The 14,469-nt window shown below is 39.0% G+C and overlaps 2 protein-coding genes across 9 annotated transcripts in view; one reads left to right on the top strand and one right to left on the bottom strand.

Moving 5' to 3' along the window:
* Window positions 1-8,580, bottom strand: part of mical2a (microtubule associated monooxygenase, calponin and LIM domain containing 2a) — a 34,122-nt gene extending 25,542 nt beyond the window's left edge. For 3 of the 7 annotated variants that reach the window (XR_003595124.1, XM_028014437.1, XM_028014434.1), the window contains exon 1: window positions 8,259-8,579. The gene's annotated coding sequence lies outside the window, so the exon portion shown is untranslated. Of the gene's footprint in view, window positions 1-8,258 lie in introns of all 7 variants that reach the window. The other 4 variants (XM_028014438.1, XM_028014433.1, XM_028014435.1 and 1 more) reach the window with 4 other exon arrangements.
* Window positions 8,581-9,824: 1,244 nt separating this feature from the next.
* On the top strand, window positions 9,825-14,289 carry dkk3a (dickkopf WNT signaling pathway inhibitor 3a). 2 transcript variants are annotated; one of them, XM_028014377.1, is made up of 7 exons: window positions 9,825-10,335; window positions 10,556-10,621; window positions 10,737-10,799; window positions 11,360-11,452; window positions 12,303-12,447; window positions 12,532-12,688; window positions 12,781-14,289. In XM_028014377.1, exons 1-7 carry the CDS (start codon window positions 10,159-10,161, stop codon window positions 12,866-12,868), a joined length of 789 nt encoding a protein of 262 aa, XP_027870178.1. In that variant the 5' UTR covers window positions 9,825-10,158; the 3' UTR covers window positions 12,869-14,289. The 2 variants fall into 2 exon arrangements, with proteins under 2 accessions (XP_027870178.1, XP_027870177.1); XM_028014376.1 differs by having other exon boundaries at window positions 9,826-10,335; window positions 10,556-10,660.
* Window positions 14,290-14,469: the final 180 nt, after the last annotated feature.

Genomic DNA, 14,469 nt, shown 5'->3' with positions numbered 1-14,469 from the left:
AGCAAAATGTTGAGAGTTTCAGCACCAGGCCCGAGTGTGCCGACGTGGGCGGAGACCACAGCTTCCGTGAGCTTTGGGGGGAAGCCTGGCTTTGAAATTTTAATGTCCTGCAGAGTGGGACGGGTGTGGTTAGACAAGAAGTCGTAGGGGCTGTGCAGGGTCTAAACACCCACCCCACCCACTGTATTCCACTGATACTGTCACACCACAATCCCAGGCAGCGATGTGGCGCAAAGTTGCTCATGTAGATAGTAAAAAACAGAGGTGACCATTCAGTAATGACTCACATATTTCTAATTATGTCCTCATGCCACGAGGGTTTGAACCTCGCTCCAACAGCAACAAAATTTCTCTCCAGGCTAAAGTTGGCATTTTAATTTGCACAGAATCCTGTTTGACCACATGTCTGCATCCTGTTTTTGACCCTCTTGCTTTACAGAAATACTTAAAGTGAGGCAGGAGATCCATACAACCCACGGAAATGCTCTATATGCATTTTAGACGGCTGTAATATCCTGTCAGCATATCCTATGGAGGCCCTGACGAGAATCATCCAGGCTTTAGTGGGCTGGCATTCCTTTGCCACGTGGCTGCAGAAGCTCTGCAGTCGTCCATCATCATCCTTTTAGAACAAACTCTTGGTCCTCTCATTACCTCCACAGGCACCCAGTTATAGGATGCATCCATGGTTTCTTGGAAATGTTCAGGTTTGTCATCAAAGAAGATATGACATAGATTCACACGTCATAATGCATAACTGGAGGTGTAATCTTTGACAATGATCAAAAAGCTCTTGCCTTTCTGGTGCATTTGCACTTTATCAATCAATCAATCAATCAAATTTTATTTGTATAGCACATTTCAGCAGCAAGACATTTCAAAGTGCTTTACATCATTACAAACACAGAAACACAATGCAATATAGAATCAATAATCAAAACAAAGCATTAAGTCAAGTTCCATCCATAAATTTGTAATTGATTACATTTCAAATACAATTTTGTCACGGAATTTAAGCGCCTGTTCTCGCAGGACTCCGTCGTCCTTTTTTGCAACGGGTATTCGTCGGGCCCCGTCTCCCTGAACAGGAAGGCACCAGGCTCCGTCCACCTAACCACGGAATTTTGTAGACTTCATGTTTTATCTCCTTTTCACAGTAAGGGACTTTGTTTTTCTTTTCTTACTTTTTTTTTCTCCTTTTGTTGCTTTTATTTTTGCTTGAGCTTTCTAATAAAAGTTTTTTTTGTGATCTAATTTTATCTCACATTCGGCCAAGGTAGAATGTGAAAATCTTAAGCGAAATGTTTAATACGCCTATGTTGTCACGTTTCAAAAATAAACAAATAAAACGGTAAAGCGCCACAACAATTAAAAGCATCTGTTGTGTGATTCTGGCGCCACTAATGAAACAAACGCTTAAATAAGTTGATGCTCAGCACCAAAACTACCCTGCCTCTGACACATGGACTTCACCAACTCGGTCTGACAGAATGGAAAAGTGACTTGTGGGCAGACAGAAAGAGGAACCCTCAGAGTGGCTGTAAAAATACAACCGAGTGAAACGGAAAGATTACCCTCAGCCGAGGCAGATAATGGTTGAGAGGATCACAGAGTTTATTACTATGTTGGTTTACATTTCCTTTCTGTCCAGAAAATGATGTGATTAAGTGAAACCAGCTGTGGCTAAGAGAGAAAAGTAATGGGGAGTCATTCAGTTCCTAACACAGGGATGAATTCATTCATGCCATTTATCAAACAAACTACTGCTCACCACTAACACCCTATGATTTTAATCATGAATGCACCTTTACTGCATTTGGACACACTCCCTAATATAATGAGCGTTTTTACATTTTTCAGAACAGAATCAAGAGAGAGGCATGCAGTCACAAGGTATCTGTTCGTAGTTTGATAAAGAAGGAATGGTATGAATGTAAAATATGTAACTGCGACAGTACATGTTAAGAGAAAACTAAACAGGGGCGGTTTCATATTCACTATTTGGTTTTACTGGAAAACAGTTGCATTTTATATTTACTAACTCTAAATTCTTCAACAAGACGTCTACCACTGACTGTAATAACAAGCATCTTGCCCATTCGTCCCGATAAAGACACGCAAAAAAATACATCACCCAGCAAAATTGTAAATGTAGAGAGGAGAGGAAGGCAAAGTATAAGTTTTATCAATATCTGGCTGCACAAGCAAAATTGGATTGGGCAGATCCTTTTACTGTTTGCTTTTTTACTGGGTTCATTGACCATAGTTAAGAGTTATCTTTTTATTTCTAGATTTAACAGATTCAAGCATCATTAAAATGGCTCATCAGGGATGTGATCCTGACAAATCCTCTGTCGAGATGGACTCAAGGTTTTCTGCTTGAAACCTAAAGTTGAATCACTGTCAGACAACAGAGTTACTAATCTGAAATATTTTCAGCCACAAAAACAAACTCTGAAAAGAAAGGGCAATTTTAAAGGCCCCTGGGGCAAAGAAAGACAAACTTATAACACCGCATCAAATAAAATGCCTGAATTTCTAAGAGATACATCATTCACTTCAAATAACCACAGTAAACCCTCGGTGTTGGTCATCAGGGCCCTTCATCTGGCATCTTATTCATTTCATGCTGCAGTACAGAGAGTCTAAATGGATGTGTCCTTGATTTAAAGAACATCAGGTGTGTTAGAGCAGGAGCTAAAACAAACAGGATACGGTACTGAGCTAATTTGGTTCATAGTGGGGAAGCACTGACAGGCTGTCTTGACCTCAAACTTCAGATAACTAAAATAGTAACAGCCCAAAATGACAATTTTCCATTGATAAGCTCACACTGATGATTTGCAGGACAAATCTTGAAAAATTTGCCTTTTATACAAGAAAACCCCGATCGGTGATTCACAAGGTTATAATTTATTGTCATGATGTCCTAGACTGTTTTACAACTGAAACTTTGTCTTCTATATTTTGCAACATCGAGTCATCAGACGGTTGATTCAATTCTGCAAAATATTAGACACACTTTTAAGTGCGGGAGAGTTAAGCATTTGCTTCCACAGAGTACACTGCTGCAGACAGAATCAAAAAACTGCACAGTAAGAAACGGAAAACACTGCTGGGAAATTCACATATACAGTAGAGCAAGCAGCCAGCAACAGTAATTAGAGATTGAACTGAAGAAAACCAGGAAGGAACCCTCCGCAGGCCTGATAAGCAAGCAGAAACATTTTGTTCATGTGCTGTTCAGCCTGTAGGGCTGAATCCTCCACCAGGCCTCCAGAGCTCCTCTTTATTATCTCAGTTCACTAAAATCTGGCTGCGTGTCCAGGCAGCTGTGCCAAAGCAAAAGAAGACTGTGTCCTGATAACAGTAGTTCACCGAAAGATAAAAGTAAATGTCACTCAACTTCAGAAGGACTTCAAAGGTAAAAAAAAAACCAGACTCAAAGTGTTCATTTTAACTAAAACAGGAGCAAGAATGTGGAGTTTTCTGTCTGCAGGCTCACCTGACCTACAAGGTGTGTTCAGCACATGGTTCTTTGCACAGTAACTCACTGAGATTAGTTATACCTGACTGCCTTTTATCCACATCACAGAAAGGCGCAAAGGAGGTTTAATAGTATTATTTCTCAGCAGGAAAATTTGCCTAGCCACGCTCAGAATAGACAAGTTTCATGTTGCAGGAAAAAAAAAAAATCGCATGACTGGAAAATAAAACAAGCACAAGCAACTCTTTGTTTCACAGACAAATATTCAACATCCACCTGCTCTGAAGTCACTAAAACAGCTTGACTGAGACGTTTCTTTTCAACAGGACCAAATATTCAAAATAATTTTACTACAACATAGAGCCAAGCGTGAAACCGGAGCTACTCTGGTAGGAAAATTAAATCATGGTGATGCAACACTGGAGGGTTGTGAGCTCCCTCATATTCAGACACTTCATTCCCAGGCTTTTCCTGAAAAGACTTTCTGGCTTCCTGTAAAGATCAAAGTTCAAAAGAAGGCTTCCTCTGTTAAGTTTCACCTCTGAGATTTTAACCCCATATTTGACAAAGTTCACAGGTGTCCTTTCTTCTGACAGAAGGAACTTATTAACAGTTTCCTGGGATAATTTTACTACAGTAATGCTGATGATTTATTCTTACCACTTTGTTTAGATGCTGAGCAATCCAATAGGGCAGCATGGATCTTCATAGAAAAGCAGCTATGCTGCAAAGTGTAACACCATTTTTTAATCTTACTTGGTAAATAAAAATAAAAGAGTCAAAAAATCTACTTGTCTTCAACAGTCAGTATTTGTACTATTGTCATCATGAAGGTTTTATGTTTTTGAATATGAAAAAAAAGTTACAGGCTCCTTCTAAGAGAAAATATAGGCTAAGAAGAACAACCTACTGATACATATTTATGTTTGATTATTTAATTAACCAAAATTGTACTTGGGTTGAAAATATCTACAGATAAACTTTGGGTTTTCACCAAAATAACCACATTTAGCTTGCTATATGGGCTTACTTAAGGGATCGTAATAAAGTGTGAATCTGAAAAAGTCACAGTGTTGTCAGTTTGCTGAAGAAGCATAAAAGTTTGTTTTCTGCATAACTTTGGGAAGGTTAATAAAACCAATTCAGAAAACATTTAAAATATTTTTTTTTTTCCAATTTTCACAGCAGTGGATTTTAAACAACTTCACTCCAAGATAAGGCAGCTCAGGTAAATTGCTAAAATCCCAAATGCTATATTCCACATTTAACATGCCTGCGTTAACACGGGTAATGTTAAAGTTCCTGGCTATAGATTTAAAAACAGACTGAACAAGTATAACTTGTTTGCACGGATTGCCTTGAGGGAGCCTCTTCTTTTTTGAAAAGAACTTAGCAGCACAGCCGGGGATTGCAAAGTTGAATTGTCTAAAACGCACCGCACTACATATGGCTGAAAAACAAACAGCGCTTGTAAATTCAGTAAACTCAAATTATAGAGCACGGTAGAGGATTTGCAATTATTTGGGCTTCTTTTTCAGTTTCAGGATAGTTTTCAAACACAGTGTTAAATTTAAAGTGTTTCATAGAGGCTCAGCCCAAACTGAACCATTAAACAATTAAGAAAATGATTCCCAAACGCAGCAGCAAATTTAAAAAAAAACCAAAGAGAAAATGATCTAACATGAAACTGCAATGACCAAGTCGAAGTCCAGATCTAAACTCATTTGAGGTGCTGCAGTTAAAACCATGCCCACTACCTTTAGTGGCCTGTGGCAATGTTCTCACAAAAAGTTGGCAAGAAACAAAACACTGCTTAGAACTGCAAAAAGTTGAAATCAGTCTCTGTGGCAACATGATGATCTTTAACAAAACAGCAAAAATAAATTAAAATTACTTTTACAAAATCCTGTTTAAGTCAATCGATCTCATAAACCAAATCCAAAGGTTCTGAGACTGAAGTTCTGTTGATGTTTTCATAAAAAGTCTTTTTTTTTTTTCCCCTTACAACTTATGAGGCTAAAAAGATGAAAATATTTTACATTATAGTGGCTGGTAGAAGCCACTGATTTTGCACACATTTCTCCTAGTTATTTATATAACCTGATTCACAAAGCCTTCAGGGCTGCATGGCTTTGTAGCTGTTTTTAATTGCTGCGAACATTACAGTAAATCTGGCAGAGTGTCACTCTCTGAGGAACAACAAACCCCACCTATCTGTGTCAGTTCCTATCTCTTTTGTGTAGCCGCCTGGTCGCATGTGACTGTTTTCTATGCTATGGAACAAGGAAGGAAATGTGCTGCAGAGAGGAAGAAGTACGTTTACGACACCTCCCTGGTAATAATGAGCTTGGGCTTCCACACATAGTCACTCTGTTCAGCACATTCAAATAGTTTTTGCTCTCAGCATGACTTTCTAAAACATGTCTTATGACTTTCATATTCATTAATCTGATATCTTGGTGGTTCATTCATAGAGATAATCCTTTGTTATCTGGTTTTATTAATTTTATCGCTTGTTTGATAAACATTAGGAAGGGAAAAACGTTTTCAAATTTGGCATGGGCGTTCATGTTTGCAACACAACGGTTTCGGGGTTTAATTCTGTCATTGTGATTGTTATATACTGTATTGACTAATATTATTACAGTATGAGAGAATAAAACGCTATAGCAGCCGCTGCAGTTCTGGCCTCCTACAGGTGAGTCAACTCTCAGGTGGTGCTAAAACAAACATCAGATTTACAGCAGGAAGAGCATCAGTGCATCTGCCATCTTTGATCAAAGAATCAAAGAGTTAAGGGAATTAGCACCATTTTCGGATTCTTCATAAGGATCATCACAGGCCGGGCCTTCATTTGGCTGCATGCTTGGAGCTTTCTGTACTGTTTGTTTCTCACCACACTGTTTTTAAGCTAAACTGCAGTATAGCTGGTAATTATACACTAAAAATGAAAGGCTTGCCGTGTAAATTTGCACTTGTAACTCACTGGAGGAGTATTGAAACCTGCAGTTTAGAGTGTCTGCAGACCCACTGGGTTTAAAAAAGTGGAAGCTGATGCACAAACGTCACCTGAATTTATGTCTGTTTTGTGTGACAATAAAGTTTAGAATAAAGGAATAAGAGTTAACTCTGTTGACTGAGCTTGTTCACTACAAAAAAACCTGAAGCAAATGAATGGCATTCACAAGTATCACAGTAAAGACCATGAATGCAAATGCATGCCACACTTTTCAGAAACCTATTCTTCAAAAGGAAATATTCACTTTCTTCAGATGGAACTAGGCTTTTTGATGTACGCATAGCATACCCAAAAATAACAATGTATTCATCAGAAGAAAATTAAAATGCTGAATTCAGAAAACTTGTGAGGGTGTGGACACAAGACGATAGACTTATTAGCAAGTTAGCCACGCTGTCTGACACCAATAAGACCAACCTGTGTAATGAAATATGATTAATAAAGGTGCCATAAAGTACTAGTTTAAAAGTGTGCACACAGATGGGATATCTTTTCAGTAGGAAGGGAGTAATGTGGCTGAAGGTCGATGTGAATACAGTACAAAGTTTATTGGTGCCTGGACCACAGTGGACTGTAAATAAACGCTGCTTAGATTAGAACAGTCACAAAGGTTAATTCCTATAGTCTGATGGCAAAGTGGGATGGGGGGAAACTTTATCTTCACCACAGGAAATTATTGCTCATAGAACATGAGGAAGGAAAGCAGCTGGTGTTTGGGTGACTTTTCAGACCCATACCAGAAAAATGTGCTGTGGGATCATGCATCATTTTGTAATGTTCTCAGTCACAGCCTGACTGTGTGTGCATAAAGTATGTTGAAACACAGAGTACAGAAGAAAAAAAAAAACAGAGCTGTTCTAAAAACAGGTTTCTGTTCTGTTCTTCTTTGATCAGGAGGCTGCTGTTCATTTAAGAGCCAGCTGTGTGTATTTGATCAACACATGTGTGTTAACCTTCGTCACTGGGAAACATTAACAGAAAGCTCCTGTGGCTCAGGGATCTCTGATAGCCTGTAGACACTACACACCACACCTTCTCTTTATTATTCAGCTGATGTCGCTTTTTAACCCAGAGGTCCATTTTGGAAACTGCTGAGCCAGTGGAAAAGGCACAAAAAAAAAAACTTTAACAAACTTAAACAAAAATAAAGACAACAGCCAACTATACCCGTTTATGTGCTCCTTTAAGAAAGCTGCCGTTCTAGTTGTGATTGGAGCTGATTTGAGATATAAACAAGCAGCTACACATGTGCTTGCAACTGATTTATGACACAAACCATGAGCATGACAATAACAAAAAACAAAAAAGGAACTTGCGCAAGAGGAGATAACCTTTGTGTTATCAGAAAGTGGAGACAAGACCAGCTGCCTGTCTCCTCTCAAAAAGAAGAGTTTAATCAGGACTTTATAATAGCTGAATCCTGACTGCTAATGGGAAGTCTCCAGAAAGGATTAAACTTCAAAGATATCACTGTGAGATGATCAAATCCCCATATTCTGTCAGCCTTCAAACTTCTGCAATATTCTCCAAGGCCAGATTTAGACTGACTTTAATGTGAGCTGCTTAATTAGAGCATTGTTTTCAGTCACTGGGTCATGAGTTGCATTACAGTCAAGTCTAATCGTGTCAAACATGCAGCCTGAAACACACGCTTTCAGAAACCGGTGAAGAACCCAGTCAGGTGCCTCAGAGGTCCCATCGGGACAGACAAACACAGCAAATAGCAAAGTGTAAAAATCAGAAAGAGCTTACCTTGTATCTAAACCTGAGCTCTCCCGCCTTCCAGAGTCGTCGCTGAAATTAGGAGCTGTGAGAAAAACGACTTTCTCAGTCTGTCTGACAGATTCTCTGAGCCGCTGTCTGAGGGCGGCGCTCAAAACTGGGACACATCCCAGAACTGCTACTGTAGCTACTAAAGCTGCTGAGGTGACTCGGGCTAAACCCTTTTTTTGGGTGCTTTTTACTATCTACTAAAAACCATCTTTCAGCCATTTTAATTGACTCATCCGTGTGCGTGTAAAATATATGACATTTTTAGCCCCAAACAAAGCCGTAAGAAAGAACTTCACTCTATTGCAAAGTTTCTTTTTTTCCCCCCTGAGACTGCCAGGCGCCACACGTCTCTGGCCCAGTCCTGACAAAAACACTGCGGCCCACGTTTCACCGTGTGTCAGCACAAACTGTAATCCGGCTGCACATTGACAAAACCCCCCTGAATAAACTCTGTAAAGACGCGTGAAATCCTCAGCCCGGACGTATCCAGGTGAGAGTAAATATACTGCCATCTTGTGGCCATTTTATTTTACAATTTTTTTATCGTCAAATGTTGGTCTTTAAATAGAAATTAAAGGTCCACTAGTATGCTTCCTTGAAGAAGCTATAGGAAAGGTCAGTATGCTATACAAAACATGTTAATTACATTTAATACACAAAATCATTCTCAGATATTGAGATTTTGCCCGATTAGTTCTGTTTTGAGTTAATTAAGGAATGCACTGTTTTAGGTCTACGTCACCATTATGCAAATGAGCTGGCTGTGCCTTTCTAACTTAGTGTACATTGAGTTAGAATGTACAACCTTGTGGTACAACCTTATATATTTGACCCTGAAGCAGGTCCAGAAGCACAATAATTCAGCACAAGAATATTTTTTTCCGCAAATGCAAACTTTTTTTTTTTTTTAATATTCGCGAGGTTGGAGGAGGAGCACTTCTCTCAATATAAAAAGTAAAAAAAAATACAATTAAAAACTCAGACAGTATCGGTAATGTGCGAGTGTCTGACATGTTTTCAAAAACACACTGAAGACAATCACTTCCAGTTTATTACAATTAGTAAATGTGACGATGTGTGTGTGCGTAGGGGTGTGTGTGTGGGGGGGGGCTGTGTGTGTGTGTGTGTGTGCGTGTGGGTGTGTGTGTGTGTGTGTGTGTGTGTGTGTGTGTGTGTGTGTGTGTGTGTGTGTGTGTGTGTGTGTGTTTTTTTTGCCCCCTGTTTCTATAAGCAGGTGATCCCCATATGGTAATACAGAAACAAGCAAAAAGTTATATATTTTTTAAATAAATATTAAATTATTGATTTTGAATGAGTTTGAGATCTGCTATTATGGTCTGTGATTTCTTTGGCCTTAAAAATACTTACATTTGCATATTAGCCTAGGCTGGTGCAGAACTGGATTAATAGACTATATTTCTGTAGATCACAAAACACTAATCAGAAAAACAAAGAGAGACTGCCTAAAAATGTCACACTCATTTTGAGAAGCATAAAGTGTTGCAAACTGCTTTGCAAGTACAGCCTTCCTCTCATTGTGACATCAATCTTCGACACTTCTCGGATTATGTTCGGTTGTCTCTATTGCTGTTTGTTGATTTTTTTTTTTTTTTTTAAACTAAACTAGTGTTACGCAAGTGTTCTACTGTTCAATGCAGTGTAGGCTACTGGGTGGGTAGTGGTGAGATCCGGGCTTTAATGAGCTACTTCAAAACACAATTCTGTAAGAATAATAACGGATTTTTACTTGTGATGCGATTTGTCTGACGGAAAACAGCTGTGACGAGGCTGTTTGTGTCTTGGAGCAGCAGCCACACCCTCCTCCTCCTCCTCCTCTTTTTCCTCGGTGTGCAGCAGCAGCAGGAGGACCAGAAGCAGCATGATGCGATACATCCTTACTCTTTTGGTGCTGCCAGCAGTCTGCAATGGCATCCTGCCTGAGATCGTAGAGTCAGGAATCAATCACATCGTGGAGGGACCGTCGGAGCTGGACCGCATATTTGTGCAGCAACTGCAGGAGGATCGGCTGCAAAAGCCTGAGGATGCGTTTATCCAGGTAGGCAGCTGGCTGCATCTCTCAGTCAGCATCTTACTGTATGCATGACATGGCCTTATTTTTGTGCTGCTCTAAGTGTGCTGTCACTTAGTTGGTAAAACTGTTAAAGCAACTGGAAATGAAAATATAAGAATAAAAAAAAACTTGAGTCATCTATAGCTTGCGAAACTGTTGTAACATTTTTTTTTTCAAAAGATCTTCTGTATCTTTCTCCATCTAGACAAACAGCAGTGTCAGCCCTCATCACAGTGACCTTCCTCAGAGGCATCCCAACCAGACTGATAAGGTGACTAATGAGGAATCTGTGCACTCCTCAGCAGAACAGGTAGCTCAGCTTCGAAACGGTAAACAAAACTCAGACACTGTTTACCTTCTAAATAAAACTTGTCAACTTTGCCCAGGGGACAAACAACATTACTGCCGCAGCTTTCCCAGTCAGTGACCTGGATAACAGTATCAATCATGTGAGCCTTTTCTCATTCATTCTCAGATTCAAAAACTGTTATTGGATTTCCCAGCAGTATAAATGTAGCATGATGTTTGGCACACACTGACTCATCATTCTGTCTGCAGTGTCATAAACCAACTGAGTTCGAGGCATTTCTTATGTTTTTTTTAGCCATACAAGCATGTCAGTCCACTGTATTAAAATGTGAACCGTTTCATTGAGTCATTGCTATAGTGAGCAAGAAAACCTCCCACTGTGATCTGAATGTTTTTAACAACACTTGTGATTCTGAATTAATTTAATCAAATTCTCAGCAGAATCACAAGTCACTTAAATTTTATATTCAGATTCTATATTCAAACTTGGCTGAGATATCTTATGAGGTGTAGACATGCTTGCAAGAATATTTTAGATTTTCTTCTTTTTTTTGCTGAGTCATGGTTTGGAAAATGTAATCAGTGCTAGATTAATGTTTGCAGCTTAACATCTCAAATCTTCAGCCTCTTGAATACGATGACAAATATCTTGGAGCTGCAAAAGGTCAAAGATTCATCTCTTGTTCATTTTTTTCTGCAGGGATGTTTGACTAACGACGACTGTGGAAAAGGAAAGTATTGCCTCTCTGACACCCATAGGTCCAAGTGTAAGCCATGTAAAGACACTGATGTGGTAAGTGGTAGAATGTTGCCTTTATAGTCTGACTTCTATAAAATTTTATTTTACGCAGGAAGGTTTTTTGCCATCATCCATCATCTTGCCCTTGTCATATTAAGACTGGAAACATTTAGTAATAATGTAATTCTAACTCAGTGGGGTTATCGTTTTCATCATAATCTTTCAGGATGCGGGGAGTTTCTCACACACTGCAATGCAGCTAAGTCCACAAGTGTAATTGGAGTGTGTCGTTTGTGAGCAATCTGTCTTGTTAGCTTCACATGAAAGGACAGGCTGAGTCAAGGTTGAACAAGAGCTCATCACTTTTATCTGCTTGGAAGAAATGTTTCAATTACTTTTTATCTGAGCATTTTGGTCCTGACTTGGAGATCTGGTCTCGTCATTTTAGGTGTAGCAGAATAAAAGACAATGGGAAGAAAGCAGGCTGGCAGTCGACCAACCACAGGTGCAGCGTGAAAGGAGAATAAACACATTGGGGACATGATCTGTATCCTGTTCAGATTGCTGCAGTGTGCAGCTCCGTGTAGCTATAAACAGAATATTGATGAGCCTGTTCTATATGAGCCATTATAAGACCGTGGGACGAAAAACTCCCTTCAGCCTCCTTCACTTTCAAACTGTACTGCAGATTTCATTCATTATTAATTAAACAAAGTCAGCAGTCGTCACGGTTCAAGAGTCATAGAAAATAACGCTGCTGTGAGGTTCAGCTCTGGTAAACTTTATGCACATGTCCTTATCTCTTTTCTGTGACTTTTTAGGACAGCAGAGTTCAATATTTATTATTTAATCTTTAATATATGCGTCAAAAATCTCAAGAAGAAAAGCAAATGTTCTCTCTCAGTCTTGTACTAAAGATGACGAGTGCTGCGGCGACCAGATGTGTGTGTGGGGTCAGTGCAGCAAAAATGCTACCAAAGGAGAAGCTGGCAGCACTTGTCAAGTCCAGAATGACTGTCAGCCAGATCTCTGCTGTGCAATTCATAAAGGTACAACACAGCACACCATGCACAAATCAGTGACTGTGTATGACCTCAGTGAAAAAAACAAAAAACACACTTCCTGTTTTGCAGCCTTGCTATTCCCCGTTTGTTCGGTCAAGCCGATTGAACGTGAACGCTGTTTTGATGTCTCCAACAACCTGATGGAGCTGCTGTCCTGGGACACGAAGGATAAGAAACCCAGGAAACACTGTCCGTGTGCCGGAGAGCTTCAGTGCCAGCACCTCGGGTGAGTGCAGCACGATTTTTCTCACAGTCTGTGACCATGATGGTATTACACTAATATTTATTCTGAGTTGCTCCTTTCTTACTGTTTGACAGGCGTGGCTCCATGTGCCTGAAAGCAGAGGACACAAGTGAAGAGGACTTGACAGACTCTCTGTACTCAGAAATTGACTACATTCTCTAGGCAAAGCTTGACTGAATTTACTCTCTCAAGCAGCATGAAGCTTTTTCCCCACTGTCTTTTTGCCAGCTTAATCCAAAGTTGTAAAGTTACAAAGCTAATATAACGGATGCTAATAGTTTCAATCACTGATTGTTTTTATGTTTTTGTTTCTTTGAGTGTTAAATGAACGTTGCTTAAACTATCCATGTAATTTATGTCAGGATTCAACATTTAGTCACAGCTGGGATTACAGTTATTTCTCTGAAATTATGATACAATGAGGTTGTTTCCCTCACTCCTTAGCTAAATGGCCCTAATACATTACATATACTACATTTTTTTATTGGAAGGTGTTCATCTTATTTGGCTTTTTATTAATCATAGGATTTATTTTTTTTTGCAAGAATTATAGGAACAGTTTGATGACCATTAAAGATTTTTCAGGCATTGCTGAATGTCGGAAAAATGAATATGGATAATTTCTAAATAGATAAAAGGTTTACTTTTTTTTTTTTAACTGATACTCCTTTTAAACTGCTTGAATACATTTCAAGAGATGCTCTTATTTATTTTCATAAATTTGTTGAATGAAAATAACATGAATAATTCTGAGTTTAATTGTACTAAAAGATAGTCTTCTTAGTTTTATACACCAATGCTACATTTTAATTTTTTTGACTCACGCCAGGCAATGCAGCGAACATCCTAAACAATCGGATATCCAGACAAATCGGTGCATGTTTCTTAAAGAAACCGATGGCTTTGTAATTGGTTTCATGTTTGACCATGTAGAGTTTTAGTTTTTAATAAAGCTTCTTTTCTAATTCCTGGTCAATCACATCTAAAGTTATGCATTTAAAAGCAGTTTGTTTATTTTCTCTCACAAGTCAACTGGACGACATTATGACTCTTATGGGGTTCATGCATCATGGTTTTGAAATAAAAAATAATCTCATATACCCTTTAGAAGCATCATTATCAGTATCTAATGTTTGTGAATGCAGCAGTTTGTGATCCAATTAGACTTTTGCTCTTCTCTTAATCAAACTTGTTGCTCTGGATGTAGAATAAAAAAAATATATAAATAAAACCAAAGTCCCTTTTGTGAGTAAGCTATTTTGATGATCACCGTCAGAAAGTCTTTTTTTTTTAATCAAAAAAAGCATTTTTAATTTATTTCTAAAATCATCTTTAACTATTTTCACACATGATCTCAGATTCCAAAGAAATAAACGACAAAGAAAATAGGGCAATCCTCCGATATTGGCGTTTCTACAGTGAAGAGCTGGTGACAACCTCAGGAAACCAGGGCTGCTGAATGCTGAGTTTAAGTTCACAGAGCCTTAACCCAGGGAAGAGGAAGAGTCCAGTAGGCTGTGTGCGCCCTCTGGTGTCAAGTCTATCAAGCAGCAGCAGCCAGTAGAAGCGCCAAAAAAAAAAAATCCCAACGAACCTCAAACCCAGAGAGATCCCCACCAGACAGGACAACCACCCCACTCACACGTCAGGATGATCCATGCTGTGGACGTCCAGCTCACAAAGTGCAAAAACAAAACAAAAAAAGGACAACAAAAACATCAACAAATAGATTCTCTCCAAATATAAATGAACAGACAGCAGAT

This window comes from Xiphophorus couchianus, chromosome 4 (assembly GCF_001444195.1).
Source record: "Xiphophorus couchianus chromosome 4, X_couchianus-1.0, whole genome shotgun sequence".
NCBI classification, from domain to species: Eukaryota; Metazoa; Chordata; class Actinopteri; order Cyprinodontiformes; family Poeciliidae; genus Xiphophorus; species Xiphophorus couchianus.
The sequence above is the reverse complement of the archived record's forward strand: the minus strand, read 5'-3'. Positions and strand labels throughout refer to the sequence as shown.